The sequence below is a fragment of the Schistocerca cancellata genome, chromosome 4, assembly GCF_023864275.1.
Source record: "Schistocerca cancellata isolate TAMUIC-IGC-003103 chromosome 4, iqSchCanc2.1, whole genome shotgun sequence".
Lineage (NCBI taxonomy): Eukaryota > Metazoa > Arthropoda > Insecta > Orthoptera > Acrididae > Schistocerca > Schistocerca cancellata.
This window is the reverse complement of record NC_064629.1, coordinates 473,994,403-474,012,949: the sequence shown is the minus strand read 5'-3', so window position 1 is coordinate 474,012,949 and position 18,547 is coordinate 473,994,403. Positions and strand designations below refer to the sequence as shown.

Sequence of the window (18,547 nt, the reverse complement as noted above, 5' to 3'; positions counted from 1 at the left end):
TATTTGTGGTTGCCTACAGAACCACGATTGTACCCAGGTGTGCACCTCTTCATCCACAGAAAATAGACGGCCATGTATGTCTTTCTTCATGTATTGCCAAAGTTGTTTCAAACATGTTGCAGAAGTTTTGCTGGAAAGCTGTTGCACACCCTTAATGCAGTCCTGTGCAATTTCCATATTTTTGGTGCCCTGAAGAAAGATATTTGTTATATTAAAGATTGAAAATCTGTAAGGTCAAGACTGCAAATAAATTTTTATTTTGCTTACTAGTTTCAGCTACACATGAGCCCTCTTCAGATCTATGATATAAAATTGCATATGAGAATACAGCAACTTACAGCAGCATTACAAATCCAAAATACAAAACTCCACCTAAATTTACAGCAAAGTTCACAAGTATGTAAAAAAGTAATTACAGAATACATACTGTAACAGCATTCTTGATTAGTGTGATTATCATGATGGCTCAAATCATCATTAAAATCTTTTTTTAATACTGATAACTTCCACAAAAAATGTATAGGTAAAACAACTTTACATTGTTCATAACCGATCAAGCTGAATGCAGGTCATGAAACTGAAAAAATTGTAAATTTTTAAGATATAGAAGAGGCAGTAAAAATGAGAAAATATTTATATAAGTCAAAAACTATACACTAGAATGAGTACATATTTAAAATGTATCATCTTACCTAAGGTGTTATGACATTTCAACTTTGTAACTGATGCAATTTAATTAGTATTTGTATTATCTCATAACAAAGATCACCATGAGTATGTTATTAGAATGTGGCGTACAAGGATAATATTACAGTTGATGACTGTTACAAAGATCACGAGACAACATTTGAAATACACATCATGTAAATGTGTAGCCAGTTCTGCAGTTAAGAGGGGACTGATGGTCCCTAAGTTCGATAAGCAGCTTGAGGCGATGATAGCTAGGTGCTATGTAACTTACATAAAAACTTAAAGTTCTCATAAAATTTCATAGCAATACAAGGTATAAATGTTTGTTTATTGTTCACATATGGAACCAATATGACCATGTAAGGTACAATCAATCAATGTTGATTTTGATGGTTGGCCTTCCTTTGTGTCCAAATTTGTTTCATCCTTTCAGAATGAGATCTCTTTCTTTCATCAGACCACGGTGTTCCAGTCTGTTTTGTAATTTCCCTTTGACCAAATTTCCAATCAAATATCTTTTGTCTTTTCTATCTGTAACGTCTGCCTGAATTATACCGGCTACATTAAGATCTTCCTTAATCAAATTGATCTATTTAACTGGCAGAGTTTTGGCCTTAGTTATGTTTTCGTAGAATTCTACTGTTTGTTTTGTCAATGTAGAGGGTGCAATTCTTTTAATGTGCCCATAAAATTTAAGTCTTCGTTTTCTCATGTCACCATGTATGTCTCTGTATTCTTCTATTTCCTTATTATTTCTCAGCCTGCAAGTTTCTCCATCAGTAATTTTGGGGCCTAATTTTTTCCTAATAATCTTTCTTTCTTTTGAATTTCTTAAATATCCCTTTTTCTATTTAAAATTAAAGTTTCTGCTCCAACAAAGACATTTAAGTTTGATTACAGTGCTATAATGCCTAAGTTTACGGAATTTACAAAGTGATTTTTTTATAATAAATATTTTGTGTTAATCTGGACTGAATGCAGTTGCCATTTTTTGACAGCAAACTTAATTTGCAGGTTTTTCCAGACCATCTTCTTGTATGATTTCCCCCAAGTATTTAAACTGAGAAACCCTTTTCATTTTCCCATATTTTATGTTCAAAAACTTTGGTGTTTGTTTGTTGCCTGTGATATACTCTGTTTTTTTAATGATATTTTTAGTCCTACTTTTTCCCACAACTTCTTTAACAAATTCAATTTGTTTTTGAGCTGTGGTAAAATCCCTAATTAAAACTGCCAAATTATCTGTAAAGGCTGGGCAATCTACTCTCTAATATTACTTCTACCTAACTTGATTGATTGATTAATCTATATTTTGACTCGACTTTTGCTCTCACCTTTCTGTAATTATCTTTCCCAAAACACAGATAAACAGTAATGGGAACAGTCCATCTCCCTGTCTAACACCAGTCTTTACACCAAAATTTCTGCCACAAATTTAACTTCAAGTGTCAGTTAATGTTTCCTTAATCACTGTTAGAGTTTTATTATCTAGCCCTTGTTCCTTTAAAATATGGAAGAGAGATTCATGGTATACTGTGTCATAGGCTTTTTAAAATCCACAAATATACGTACAATATTGTTACTAGAAATGCTTTGTAGTCTAAGGATTAGTTTTAAATTAAGAATTTGTTCCGGACAGGATCTGTTTGGTCTAAAGCCTGCTTGGTATTCACCAATTTTAGGTTTTAACTGTTCTTGGGCTCAATCAGGTAAACATCGTGAGAGAATTTTGTGTGTGAGCGGGGGACAAGAAATTCCTCCGTAATTATTAACATCAGTTCTACCCCCTTTTCTATGCAGTACATCAATTAGGGTAGTTTTTCAGTCCTCAGGTACTTTCTCAGTTTGCTACATATGTCCTATTACTTGAGTGATCTCTTTTACAGTGTTTTTAGTAGTGATTTTAGTAGTTCTGCAATTATGCCATCTCCTCCAGATGCTTTATTGTTTTTAAGTCTCTTAATTTGTTTAGCTATTTTGATTGTGTTGTTAGTTTGCTGCGGTTGAAATTTATTTGCTGGTTCTGGACAGTTTAATAGTTTTTCAACGTAATTAGCAAGTACCTTACAATTTTCCTGGTTGTTAAGAGCCAAACTGCCATTTTCATTTTTGAAGCAAAGACTTTGATGTTGAAAACTGGTTAGTTTTGCTTTGAATGTTTTATAAAAAGTTTACTGTGTTGTTCTTTTGGAAGTCTTTTTCGATTTCTAAAAGTTGGGCATTTTCATAGTTTCCTTTAGTCTGTCAGATTAATTTAGATGTTTCTTTTCTTACAATTAGAAAGATGTTGTACGTGTTTTCAGTTTTGTTACTATTCCAATTCTTGAATGTCTCATGCCGAGACTTAACTGCTGTTTCACAATCCGTGTTCCACAAAAGGTGTTTTTGTTTCTTTTGAAGCGGAATTAAATTCTCCGCTGTTTGGATGAACTTTTCTTTTAGGATTTGCCAACTGTTTGATTGTTTTTTTTTTTTTGTCAAGTTTGCTTGTAAGAGTTGGGGTTATTTCAACAGTGTCAAATTTTGGGATAACATTTTTTGTTTTGAAGAGTTATTGATGTTGAAGTTTTACTTGTATTTGCGTTACATAATGGTCAGAATAAATATTAGCTCCTTTCCTAACTCAGACATTTAAAATTTCTTTGTAGTTAAGGTACAAAACTGCTACATGATCGATTTAAAATTCCCCAATAAATGTACTGGGTGCCTGCCAGTTGTTTTGTTTCAAAGGGTCCTTCTTAAAATGTCTTGACATAATTTTAAGGTAAAATATTTGCATGCTTCAACAAGTCTTTGACTACTTTGGTTTGTCCTTTTATGCACAGGAAATCCACCCACTGTTTTCTGATATTTTTTCTCTTTATCTAATTGAGCATTAAAATCACCCATTAAAGTTTTACCTTAGTTTGAGGGAATTTTTGAGAGGATGCTTTCTCATGTTCCCCGAGCATTATCAATTATCAACTTTTTCAGTTTTTTTTTTTCAGTTATCCTCACTGATTGGCGTATGGGAACTGATTAAAGTGTATGCTTTATTTTGCACATTTAAGAGACACTGTCATTAGTCTATTATTAATGGGTTTTACCTCCATTATTGAATTTAAAATACTTTTGGAGACTGCAAAAGTAACTCCCAGATGTGGTGTATAATTAAGTATTCTTTTATCAGTTTTATTTTTAAAAAGATGATAATTGCTGAAATCAATGGTGTTGTAGCCCATCATTCATGTTTCTTGAAGTGCCAAAATTTGAATATTCTGTTCTTTTAATATATCTTCAATTTATGAAGTGTACTTGGTTGTGAAAGTGCTTATATGTTAAGTGTTGCAAAAAAGTATTTGTTTTTAAGTTGACCAGAGGACTACGACTTCCTCTGCTGGATCATACTGCGTTTTAACCTGGCTGCCCAAGAATCCGAAAGACTAGTTGTGCCAGTAATACTGGTGGTGGATTGACCACCTGGGGTAATACTGTGATTACCGAATGCTCCATGATGATTGTACCTGGAGTCAGGAGGAGTTGAGTAGACTCACTGAGTGAACTCAGATTTTTGAGACTAGAAGGGTTGTAGTTCCAGAATATAAATTTCAGGTGCACCACTTGTGAACAGACGCTTACCAGTTTGCTGCTTGCTACATGACAGACGCAATATGGATTTGGTTTTGTTTTGTCTTGGTTCGAGACTGCTTATTCTGTATTCACAGATGTCCGCCTTATCTGATAGAACATTCACTATCTGCCACCTGTGACCCGTCCAATGCCCTAGGCAAGGTCAGCTTTTTAGACTCCTAGTTACAAAATCTTGATGCCTCGAGGATATTAATGTATTTATAACAAAACTGTAAACATCAGTACAGTTCACTTCATAATTGAACAAATAGGGCTTTAACTGATAACAACATGACATGACGATAACAGCCCACTAAAATTAAACAAACCAAGTGCTCCAATTTTATGTAATATTCTACCAAACAGGTAATTTAAAAGTATTAACCATCATTAGTCACAGTCTCGGGATGTTTAAACATTAAATTACATGTCGTCATAACATAGCAGAGTATAAGGACGATTGTTGGCATACAAAATTATGGACCATACATGAAGTCGAAATAATGGTACCACAATTTTCGTCATAATGATGATAATAACAGATTACTGAATTACTGTAAAGGAAAAGGATACAAAATGTGTCATAATACAAATGACATATTATAAAAGTAATAAAACTGTATATAGCTCAGTAGGTAGATGCCTGCCAAGTGCACTAACAGCAGCTTTAAAGATCGAGTCAAATTGTCACTCAGGAGTTAGGTTTTTTTTTGTTTTTTTTTTTTAATTTATTTATTTGCACATCAAGTTCCGTAGGACCAAATTGAGGAGCAAATCTTTAAGGTCATGGAATGTGTCAGAACATGAAATTACAACATAAAAGTAATAACAGATAAAAATAAAATGTTTATGAACCCAAAAAAAGTCAAGCCATAAGTTTCAGTAAACACAATCAATAATATGACATAAGAATCAGCTTAATTTTTCAAGGAACTCCTCAACAGGATAGAAGGGGTGACCCATGAGGAAACTCTTCAGTTTTGATTTGAAAGTATGTGAATTACTGCTAAGGTTTTTGAATCCTCGTGGTAGCTTACTGAAAATGGATGCAGCAGTATACTGCACACCTTCCTGCACAAGAGTTAAGAAAGTCTGATCCAAAAGCCAGTTGGATTTCAGCCGTGTATTAAGTGAGTGAAAGCTGTTTATTTTTGGAAATAAGCTGATATAGTTAACAAGAAATGACAGTAAAGAATATATACAGAGAGGCCAATGTCAACATACCCAGACTATGTCTACGAACAGGGGTCAACAAGAGATTCCCGAACTTGCACCACTTATTGCCCAAACCACCCGTTTATGAGCCAAAAATATTCTTTCCGAATGGGAAGAGTTACACCAAAATATAGTACCATATGACGCAAGCGAATGAAAATACGCAAAGTAGACTAACTTTCGTGATGAACAATCACTTACTTCAGATACCATTCAAATAGTAAAAATGGCAGCATTTAAGTCTTTGAACAAGATCCTGAATTTGGGCTTTCCACAACAGTTTACTATCTATCTGAAAAACTAGAAATTTGAACTGTTCAGGTTCACTAATTGTATGTCCATTCTGTGAAATTAAAATGTTAGGTTTTGTTGAATTGTGTATTAGAAACTGTAAAAACGGAGTCTCACTGTGATTTAGTGTTAGTTTAGCCATGAACTATGTCATGAACTGTGCTATTTGAAACTGAGCCAATGTTGCACACAACATCCTTTACTACCAAGCTAGTGTCATCAGCAAACAGAAATATTTTAGAGTTACCCATGATACTAGAGGGCATATCATTTATATAAATAAGGAACAGGAGTGGCCCCAACACTGATCCCTGGGGCACCCTCCATTTGACCGTACCCCACTCAGACTCTACATCACAGCCATCTCAACACTATGAATAATAATCTTTTGCTGTCTGTTGTTAAAATAAGAGGTGTACCAATTGTGAGCTACTCCCTGTATTCTGTAATGGTCCAACTTCTGGAGCAATATTTTGTGATCAACACAATCAAACACCTCAGTTAAATAAAAAAAAATAAAAAAATGCCTAGCATTCGAAACCTTTTGTTTAACCCATCCAGTACCTCACAGAGGAAAGAGAATATAACATTTTCAGTTGTTAAATGGCTTCTAATGCCGAACTGTACATTTGATAGCAAATTATGTGATATAAGATGATGAATTATACTTACATACACTGCCTTTTCAGAAACTTTAGCAAACACTGATGGCATAGAAATAGGTCTAAAATTGTCTACATTGTCCCTTTCTCCGTTTTTATAAAGCGGCTTTCCTACTGAGTACTTTAATCGTTCAGGAAACTGACTTTTCATAAAGGAAAAATTACAAATATGACTAAGTAGGGCTAACATGTGCAGCACAGTACTTTAATATTCTGCTAGGCACTCCATCATATCCGTGAGAGTCCTTAGTCTTCAGTGATTTAATTAGTGACTCAATCTCCCCCTTGTCTGTATCACAGAGGAGTATTTCAGACATCAATCTTGGAAAGGCATCTGCCAAGAGAGTTATATGATTCCCCATAGAAACTCAATTTTTATTTAATTCAACAGTAATGCTCAGAAAATGATTGTTAAATACTGTACATATATCTGATTTATCAGTTTTTACTACGAACTGACTTTATATGTCGACCTTGTGCTGCTGACCCCACACTTCCTTCACAACTGGCCATATGGTTTTAATTTTATCCTGTGAATTAGCTATTCTCTTTGTGCACCTCATACTCTTTGCCTTCCTAGTAACATTTTTAAGCACCTTACAACACTGTTTGTAATGGGCAACTGTAGCTTGATTGTGACTAATTCTAACATTTTGATATAATTCTTGCTTTGTTCTATATGATATCCTTTTCCCACTAGTCAGCCACCCAGGCTCCCTTTTACTGCTAGTACCCTGTTTAGAATGTACAAGTGGAAAGCATCTCTCAAAGAGCATGATAAATGTGTTAAGGAAAGCATTATATTTGTGATCTATGTAATGGGCACCATAAACGTCCTGCCACTCTTGTTCCTTGACGAGATTTGAAAAACTCTCTGTTACCGTTGGATTAGCTTCCCTACATAGTAATTAATTATATGTGACACCTGTTTGAGTACAAAGGTCTTTTAGTGTTAAAATTTGTTCAACATGGTCTGGAAGGCCATTCACCCTTTTACAAACAGAATGCCCATCTACTAAAGAAGAATGAATAAAAATATTGTCTATGGCTGTGCTACTGTACCCCTGCACCCTAGTTGGGAAAAACACAATATCTGCGTCATATCATATGGATTTAGGAGATCTACCAGGATCCTTTTTCTTGCACAATCATATACAAAATTAATATTGAAGTCACCACATATAACTAATTTCTGGTACTTCCTATAAAGTGGAACAAGAACCCTCTCTAGCTTGAGAAGAAATGCTCTGAAGTTAGAGTTAGAGGACCTATAAACAACAAAAATTAGAAGTTTAGTTTCATTAAATTCAACTGTCCCTGCATAACATTCAAATATCTGTTCAGTGCAGTGCCGTGATACATCTATGGACTCAGATGGATTTTTTTTTTTTTTTTTTTTTTTTTTAAATCTGTATCCTAGTAAAGGAAGCCTCTGAATAGGTAGTAAGGTTAATCGAGGTGTATGCTGTAACAGGTACATAACAGGAGAGCAATACGAATAAACTCCTACCTAGGACAACATATATACATATTTGTATATGTATATACGAAGCAACCATAAAGATGAGTCATAGCTGTCACCTAATTTTAAGCAGTGGTGTGGCCCAAGGTCTACGTTATTTCAAGTATAAGTTAGGAACTAATATGATTAATTTGTTTGTCTAGGACCATGTATAACAACATACTCCTGTAAATCTGCATTGTATGTAATGTACATGTGTTTAAAAAGAATCCAGTAGCAGTGTGTGTCAGATATAACATAGATTGATACTTTAGCTATTGGCAAATGTTAAATGGAGGACCATAGTATGAAATATATTATTTGTATGCTTATTTACATTGCTGAGTTTTCATAGGCAGGTAGCACTCATACAGGTAATGTAGATCTTCGGGTAACCTTACTACCTAAGCCCTGAGTGACAACTTTAATCAATCTTCACGAGTGCTAGCTGCTGTCAGCATATAGTATGTATTCATATGTTTTATATGGCTGTGAAAGCTCAGAAATGCAATAAGCACACTAATAATAGATTTACTATTCATTAATTGCCAATAATCAAGGTATCAGTGCAGTCACACCTAGCTCTCCAATAATCAACATGTTCTTTTCAGACACATGTACATTATGTACACTACAGCAATATACCATTATATTTTGTCTTATTAGTTCTCGCCTTATATCTGTTTAACCTAGCCTCGGGCAACATCACTACCTAGAATTAGATGACTACTAAGACTCATTTTCACAGGTTAATTCTGCATAGCAGATAACTACATATAGAAAGGAAATGACACAATTTCAGAGACTTTACTGGTCTCAAACATATATGATTTTTGTGTGTATAGACTGAAATGGTGAGTGAAAATTTGTACCCAAGGCCATGAATTCTGTTAGTGCATAAGGGGGAATTTAAATTAGACTGTGTCGGCAGTGAGAATCTGGATCGAGGAGGGAGACATGCAAGGGTAATCCGAGCAGTTGTGCGAACCGCTGTGCCAAGGTGGCTTAGTGGCTAGCACACCTGCCTAGTAAGCAGGAGACCTGGCTTTGTTCCCTGGTCTTGGCACAAAATTTCACTCGCCACTTCTGTCTATACACATAAAAACTGAGATTGTTAACCTTGTTGTGGACTGTGTTGCGATACTGGTTGCAATAACTATATTTCTGTGGTTAGACACCGAGCAATATTACATCTCGCCCTCAAGCAATGACTGCCATTGTTTTCTGGAGTGTAAGATTAAGATACATTCCACTGACCTAGGTTCTGCAACCTTTATGTATGTGCTTGGTAGGTATATAGCTACTGAGCTATATGCAGTTTGGTTACTTTAATAATATGTCATTTGTATTATTCCATATTTTGTATCTTTTTTCTTTTCAGTAACTGAGTAATCTGTTATTACTTGTTATCATCATTATGACATAAATTGTGGTACCGTTATTTCAACTTCACTTATGATCCATAATTTTGTATGTTAACAATAGTCCTTATATTCTGGTTTGTTACGAAGGTAAATAATTTACTGTTTAAACATCGTGAGACTATGGCTAACAATGGTTAATGATTGTAAATTACCTGTTGTGTAGAATATTACATAAAATTGGAACACCTGGTTTATATAATTTTGGCAGGCTGTTATTATCATGTCATGATGCTATCAGTTAAAGACCAATTGGTTCAGTTCTATGGTGAACTGTGCAGATGGTTACAATTTTGTTATAAATACATTTATATCCTGTATTTCTATTAAATTTTATAGTCGTTATGTACGTTACGTAGCCAACCGCTAACACCATCTAGTGATGATCACCTCAAGCTGCTTATCGAACTTAGTGGACATGTCTCCTCTTCTTGCAGAACTGGTCACACTTGGTTACATGATGTGCATTTCTTGATCATTGTAATGGTCAATAACTGCAGTATTGTTATCATATATCACATTGTAATAATGCACTCATAATGGTCTCTACTATGAGATAACACTGGTTAAATTGTGTCAGTTACCAAGTTTTAACAGCATAATCCTTTAGGTAATATGATATGTTTTACATACATATTCATTTTAGTGCACAGTTTTGACTTACGTAAATATTTTCTCATTTTCACTGCCTCTACACTATCGTTATGTACATTTTTTCACTTTTATGACCTTCATTTTACTCGTCCGGTTACAAGCAATGTAAAGTTGTTTTACCTATACATTCTGTGCGGATGTTTTCAATTTTAAAACAGATTTTAATGATGTGTTGAGCTGTCATGGCAATGACAATAATGATGAATGTTTTTTATGGTTTCTATCCAGTAATTACTTACTTACTTTTGAACTTTCCAACAAATTTATGTGGAGTTTTGTATTATACACATGTGATTTCTGTAAGTTGCTGTATTCTCATGTGCAATTACATATCTTGGATCTGAAGATGGCTCACATATAGCTGAAACTAGTCATTGAAACAAAAATTTATTTGCAGTCTTGGCTTCGAAGATTTTCAATTCTTAATATAAAAATTATGACAGCTCACTAGTCTCCAACAATGCATGAATAGTTTACTTTTTTTCTATATGTCTCATCTGCATTTGATTGCCGCTTATATTTTGACAACATACTTATTAATTTTTCAGTCAAACATCCTATCTTCTTGTTCACAGAATTCTCAAAACTTTCATATATGACTGAGGACTTCATACTTTTGAACAATGAGTGGCAGCTGCATGTTCAGAGTGATCTGAAAAGTCTGGGCCTGTAGTGATACTGTGCTAAGGAGTCGAAGAAAGTTTCATTCAGTGTTAAATTCAGTATGCAATCTCTAGTAGACATATGTGAATTAATGGCACTAACTTAATTTACAGCACATTGGAAGACAAAATGGAAATGTGGTGCATGAAGAGTAAGTACGCTAAATAGAGAAATTATGTACAGGAATGAAAGTTAGAAACAATATGGGTGGGATTTTCAAAAGTGAGCGGAGATGATGACAACTCCAAGAATTGGCACAGACATTCCAAAAAGATGACTTGCATCGCTGTGAAATGAAGCTCTCAAAAACAGGAAGAAAACCATTGTACAACCATTAAGAAATGATTTGGGAAATTGATGCATTTGGCATCTACCTCATTATATTCAACAAATTTTTTAAAAGTAGTATGGGCTGTCATCACACATGAAACTGGAAAAGGCAGGCAAGTATAACAAACAAATCAAAACGGGGGTAGAATAACAGAACATCCTCAGGAAGTTGGAAATTTTTTAAATGACTATTCCTCTGGTAATGAGGAGAAGTTGCAACACTGTCTTCTTAAAACACTTATAGCACTCATTACAACTTACACATCAAGCACAATGATGTTCCCCAAAACAAGAGCTTGAAGTCAGGAAGGCAATACAGATATTAAAAAATTAGAAGCCACCAGGCACAGATTAGGTTCCAGTCTCTGTTCCAAAAGTGTTTATAGACAGCATACAAGCCTCATTAACAAACATAATAAATATCTCCTTTAGTTCTGGTGTTTTTCCCCAGAATACCTAAAGCACACATAAGTTGAGCCTTTATTAAGAAACGGTAATGTGGATTGTATTGAAAACTGTACACCTGTTTCATTACTGCCTGCATTCTTAAGAATAACTGAATTAATCATGAAAGATAGACTAGTGAGTTACATGAATAAGTACAACATTCTTAATGAAGCACTGTTTGTTTCCTAAGTGGGAGAAGTAAAATATCAACCATTAAAGAGTTTGTGAAAGTGGTACTTAAAGCTCTTGACAAGGATGACCATGTTACAGGCATATGCTAAGACTTTTCCAAGGCTCTGGGAGTTGTTGACCACACAATACTACTAAACAAGCTAGATGCACTAGGTGTATGAGGAATAGCAGCCAACGTCTTTTCTGGGGATTGAAGGCACAACATATGATCAGCATTTTTAAACTGTAGAAAAGTGCTGTGACAATAATAACTAGAAGTAGTGGCCCACTTGTTGTGAGAAATTATTCACAGATGATCCTAAGAGGGATCATCACCAAATCTGTTGCGCTAATTAGGGAAACCGTAACTAAGTATTTCACTAGCAATTCTATACATAATCATACAACAAAAACCAATTTGGACTTAGATTTACCACAGAAAAATAAACAAGAAACTCAAAACATCATTTTAAATGATGAAATAACATTACATAATTAATTGTCCAAGAAGATGAAAAAAGATTACTAAAATATGTCTGTTTAAAAAGGCAGCTGAAACATCTTTCATAAATAATGCATACTACACAACTCAAGATTACTTTGAGGACTCTTAATAGGGGTTTATAACAGAAGAGGATAATTACAACACACTGTCACATTACAATACACGGACACAATGTTAAGCTTTTACAAGAAAATCTTGTGCGAAGATCTATAGTGTATGATAGTAACATCTTGTCTTTCTCTTGATCTCAACATCTCAGCGCGACCGCTACGGCCCCAGGTTCAAATCCTGCCTCGGGCATGGATGTGTGTGATGTCCTTAGGTTAGTTAAGTTTAATTAGTTCTAAGTTCTAGGGGAACTGATGACCTCAGATGTTAAGTCCCATAGTGCTCAGAGCTATTTTCAACATCTCACTCATCATGGGAGATGTTGATTCAGTTTTTCAGGTGGACAAACGACATGGACATGACAACTTGTGTGAGGCATAGTTGTGTATTTAGGCACCTGGAGTCATTTTTCTGAACAACGGGCATAGCAACATGTTTGTGGCCAGGAGTCACCAGCAGGTGTCCTTAGTGTGGGCAGTGATGAAGTGCAAAAGTATGTTTTATACAACAGGGACCAACTGAATGAGATTCTGGAAGGATGAAGTTTGCTCTGCTTGGCCACCCTGATTTAGATTTTCTGGCTAACCACCCACCCTGCCCTCATAAAAGCATACTTCTATATTCTGTATGTATGTACACTGTACTGTTACAACAAATCCAACATCACTGTGTGATAATTCCTGGATGAATAAATAAATAAAATAAGATGTTATTGCTCATTCATTCCCCTTGTCAGTCACCTGTTCAAGAACAGTTTAAAAAATGCATGCTTCCATCTAAATTAAAATCCACAACAGTCAAGCCACTGCACAAAAAGTGTAGTGCAGACATAGTTGAAAACTACTGACCAGTCAGTTCAATTCCAATCTTATATAAAGTGCTTTAAGAATTACTGGACTGAAATGAGAAGCCAATTGTCAAAGAAGAAGTATTAACAAAAAATAACATGATTTAGAAACGAGCACTTAGCATTATCCACTAAATGTGATCTAACACATACACTGAAGCAGGACAGCAAGGAAAGCAGTGCATGTTTGTTCATGTATCTATTATGTGCCTTTAACGAAGTTTTATTATGAACTCCTCCTTAATAAATTGGCAACTTCATCGTGTTGCATAAATAGCTAAGTTTCTTACAATCATGCCTAAAAAAACAACACAGAGAAGCTGATGTTTATAAATACAGTGCTTGTAAAGTGAAGCACAAGTTATGTATTGGATCCTCCTTAATATTTCTTACTTTACGTACAATACATGTACATAATTTTCAGCAAAAATACTTGTAGCATATTTATCTATTATAAACTAAAGCATTTCTGAATTTACCTTGCAGTTTTAGATACTTTTAAGGAACAGTGCGATAATATCTAGTGAATGTTGCCTACAACAGTTTCATAACAAAATTAGAAATGGCTGAACCAACCAGCCACACAGCAGAATTCACACCCTGTTGCAATAATGCACATTAAACATAGAGCAAATCTACCCAATGACAAATGAAGTACTCGGGCTACACTAAAAATCTATCTGTTAGTACAAACTTTATTTCTTATTCACATTTGTTGTCTCCACAAACTGACAATCAAATTTACAGCTTCCAACCTAACCTGAATCATAGATTATGCTATAAATAAATCTGCATGGGAGGGGCTTTAAATCATACTGGAAAGTGTGGTGTTAAGTACCACAAGGAACAATTCTGGGGTCTTCATTTTTCATACCTACAGGATGACTTTTCAAGGTATACAAAAAAAGTAATAATTTAAAGATAATACTGAAAGGAATAGAAAAGCTACTGGTATGCACTATTTTTCATTATTTACAGAGCTATTGCTACTTTTCTGTGGCTCACAAATGACAATTTGGAAGAACATAAAACTAATTACATCATACATTATACTACCACATTTAAAAGATTTCATGAAGTTTTTTTGTCCAAATATAGCATTTTGGTCAGAAAATGTACAAAAATTTTCAGCAGTGAACCAAGTGAAAGAGAGTGGTAACTTTGGAAATGCAGTACTTCCTCCAGGCTTCATTGGCAGCACTATTTGGCAAGTGTCGTCAAGCAAATCTGGTGTACTTATCCTGTACACATCCACCATGTATTGTCAAACTGGACCAGGAATTCTCTAGCATAGCTGCAAGTTTCAACATCAGCATGCGGCTGCCAATTCCAGCTGCAGGTTATACCCATAGGTCATCCCTACAAACAATAATCTTTGACGTTAATTATGAACTAAATCTTTGTCCACACAAAAAAATGGAAGAGAAATTCATGTCAGCAAATTGTCAGTACCTTCTGCAAGCAATGTTGCATTGAAAATTCACTCTCCACATAAATGATCAACCCACAGTGCACAATTGTGGCATAATTAACTATAGGATAACAATAGATGTTTGCTGGGGATTAAATGAGGTGGTCTAGCAGTGAACTGTTCTGCTGTCTAACATGTTTTGAGGAATTATTCTGAAAGCCACTGCCTAAGCTTAAACCTTGGTGGTAAAAATGAGCCTCTGTACTTCCAACCAAACCAACAGCCTGATGGAGTTCAATGGGATGTTGCATCTGATGATGGTATGGAAATAAAATTGAATGATAACAATTGCCTTCCTTCGTGTGATATTTGACAGTCCTCTCTCTTGAGAATACAGTTATTTTATGCCAAAAATTAGGAAAATATGTTTACGGAATGAAGATTATGTCAAAGAGTGATGATGCACAACAAATGTCATTGTGCAACTTCTGACTATTCTATCTATCTATATCCGAATCCCGCTCCAGCTACTGCCGGGTCTGGGTGCTGACGAGTCCTCTCCATTTGGCTCGGTCCTCCCACCACTTTTCTTCCTCCACTTGCTGCCAGGTCACACCTCTCCTTTCAACAGATATTCTCACTCCCATTTTCCACCGTGTTCTTGGGCGCCCTCTAGGTCGTTTCCCATCCATCTTTAGTTCTTCCATAATTTTGGGGAGTCTCTGCCCATGCATCCTCTTAACATGCCCATACCATCTTAATCTCTTTCTTTCAATTTCTTCTCTCATACTTTCTTGTTTGAGGTCCTTTCTAATCTCTACATTCCTTACTCTGTCCATTCTTGTTTTTCCCTTAACTGCTCTGAGAAATTTCATTTCCCCTGCTTGCAGTCTGCTCCAGTACCTTTCTTTCATTGTCCATGTTTCTCCACCATAGGTGACAATAGGGAAGTAATAATTCTTATACATCAGGAGTTTTCCTCTTTCTGAAACTTCATTATTCCAAATCAGACTGACTATTATTCCAATAAATTATCAAAGAAAATAGATGGGATGTAGGTGTAATTCAGTGGCCCACCAATGCAAATATCATGTGCTGTAGCCAAACATGTGAATAGAGAATTTACCCAGATAAAGCAGTAAGGATTCTGTGCAATCTGAAATATAGTGAGTCACATAAAATGCTGTTGAAGACTGAGAAATTGCTTATATTGGCATCACTATACATTTCAAAACTAGACAACTCAATTTAAAGTACAATAATGTACATATTTATAACACTAGTAAAGACAGCGACAATCCTCTAGCAAGGCATAATGTAAAATGTGCACCAACAGCCCCTATTGCACAGGTATCAAACTGATGTTAACTGAACAACCAATTTCCAATGAACTTGAAAAGTTTAATATGAAACTGATCTGAAATGGCACTTAGGGAGTTCTTTTCAGAAAAGTAGATTATCTTCTCATTTCTGTGCCATATTTCTGAGGCCTGTAAGTACTTGTGATATATGCCTTTTTTTTTTCAATGTTAGCAAAAATCTTGCATTTAATGGTGTGCTTTTAGGTGTACAGCACAGCTGTCCATTCCATTTTTAAGCACAATATTTCCACAACTGTCCAATTTGTCTGCTTCAGGCTCTGCAAGCTGTGTGCAAACAATAACTCAGATGTACATCTGAAAGATATTAACTGAAGCCTCTGAGACCACTTCACTAACTCACAACCAAGCAGTTACGTTTTAGCTTTGTGTAGGCCTTGGGCTATGCTACAGATCAGTATTTCATAAGAACTAAGATTTCCTGTTCAAATTCATTACCGTCACCAACTATACCTTGGGCTACACTACACATCAGATTGCCATTACAACTTACATTCCAAAAACTAACACTGACAATGAAAAATATTGCCCACAACACTATGTGATTACTTACAGGATGAAGTGAACATCTGGTACTAGTAGGTTCATTTGACCCTCCAAAAGCACACCATTAATCAGTCAGGAACAGAAAAACTGAGACATCAAATCTAGCATTTGTCTACAGTGAATAAATAAACACTGAATAATGGAGGAAGCACATCAAATGCTACTGCACAATATTACAACAGTTACTGCGATAACTGCCATAAGATTTCCTGCAGTGTAATCTCTCATCAATGCCAAGATCATCAAAGATGTAATACTACTACGACTGAACAAGGATTGGTGAGGTACATCACTGTTAGCTTGTTTAAGTAACCATATAGCTATCAAATGAAACAAGAAAAATGTATAAGAGACTACACAGAATCTCAAATGTAGGAATTCTTTCTATAATCTGCCAGAAAAAAACAAAATGAGAAACAGTCACACACCTGCATGGCTGCATGATAATTCACATAAAATGTAATATCCCTTAATGTTATAGCTGTAAACTGATGTAAACCATAACCTCTGTACAAACTTTTCAAAACAATTACACAATGAGCCCATGGATGTAGGCCCTACCTACTGCATCAACTCAAAAACCAGGTATTGGTAACGTATAAGAAAAAATGCTTCTTTATTTAAACAACAGAAAGCATTTCTCTCATTGTATACTGAAGTAACAATAAGGTTTCACTTGGGAGTTGTTTATCTGAAAAAAGAAAACTTATAATACACAGATACTACTGACATAGCAGTACTAAGTGAAAGTGAACAATTAGCACAAAACAGCTTTTAATTATGACACACACATCAGCAACGCCATATAAGTCATTTAACAAGCAAAATGATGTTCACCATTCAGTCGTACCTGTTTACTGTTCTTTTGGTATTGTATTCAGAGACATCTGTAAATGGTCAAGGGTGAAACTGGCCAGTAATGCGATAGCTAGTTTCATATTCCATGGATCAAGTGCACGATAAATTGTAATTATTATGTGGAGCAAGTCATTTTATATTCACATCACAAATTTTTTGGTAAATATGGTTAGGTGCCGATCATTTACAGTTTTTTTTTTTTTTAAATACAATGTGAGTTAATAATTCCTACCCACCATCTTTTATACATTACGATAATGGAAATTATTCTACGGAATACTAAAGAGTTGTCAAGGAGAAACATTTTCAGCTTGATTTTAAATTTTTCTTTGCTGTCTGTCAAACATTTTATATAACTGATTAAATGACCAAAACTTTTGGTTTCAGCATTGTGCATCCCTTTTCGTGCTAAAGACAACCTTAATGTGGCATAACAAATTTTTTTTCTGGTATTGTAATTATGTAGGCCCTACATCTTCATTGTTTTTGAACTTAGGTGGATCATTTACAACAAAATTCATGAGAGAATACATATACTTTGAAGCAATAGTCAAAATTCCTCCTTAAACAGATGTCTAAAATATGGTTATGATTAAGCACCACTTATTGCTTTTTAGATCTACATCTACATCTATACTCCGCGAGCCACCTTACGGTGTGTGGTGGAGGGTACTTATTGTACCACTATCTGATCCCCCCTTCCCTGTTCCATTCACAAATTGTGCGTGGGAAGAACGACTGCTTGTAAGTCTCCGTATTTGCTCTAATTTCTCGGATCTTTTCGTTGTGATCATTACGCGAGATATATGTGGGCGGTAGTAATATGTTGCCCATCTCTTCCCGGAATGTGCTCTCTCGTAATTTCGATAATAAACCTCTCCGTATTGCGTAACGCCTTTCTTGTAGTGTCCGCCACTGGAGCTTGTTCAGCATCTCCGTAACGCTCTCGCGCTGACTAAATGTCCCCATGACGAATCGCGCTGCTTTTCGCTGGATCATGTCTATCTCTTCTATTAATCCAACCTGGTAAGGGTCCCATACTGATGAGCAATACTCAAGAATCGGACGAACAAGCGTTTTGTAAGCTACTTCTTTCATCGATGAGTCACATTTTCTTAGAATTCTTCCTATGAATCTCAACCTGGCGCCTGCTTTTCCCACTATTTGTTTTATGTGATCATTCCACTTCAGATCGCTCCGGATAGTAACTCCTAAGTATTTTACGGTCGTTACCGCTTC

At 35.3% G+C, this 18,547-nt stretch overlaps 1 protein-coding gene across 20 annotated transcripts in view; it reads right to left on the bottom strand.

The window, feature by feature from the left end:
* LOC126183424 (DNA fragmentation factor subunit beta) overlaps window positions 1-18,547 on the bottom strand; it is a 437,040-nt gene that overhangs the window by 377,264 nt on the left and 41,229 nt on the right. For 4 of the 20 annotated variants that reach the window (XM_049925382.1, XM_049925380.1, XM_049925381.1 and 1 more), the window contains exon 2: window positions 46-189. The exons of the other annotated variants lie outside the window; for them this stretch is intronic. In XM_049925382.1, the coding sequence (XP_049781339.1) occupies window positions 46-189 (144 nt within the window). The remainder of the gene's footprint in view (window positions 1-45; window positions 190-18,547) is intronic. 20 annotated transcript variants of the gene reach the window in all.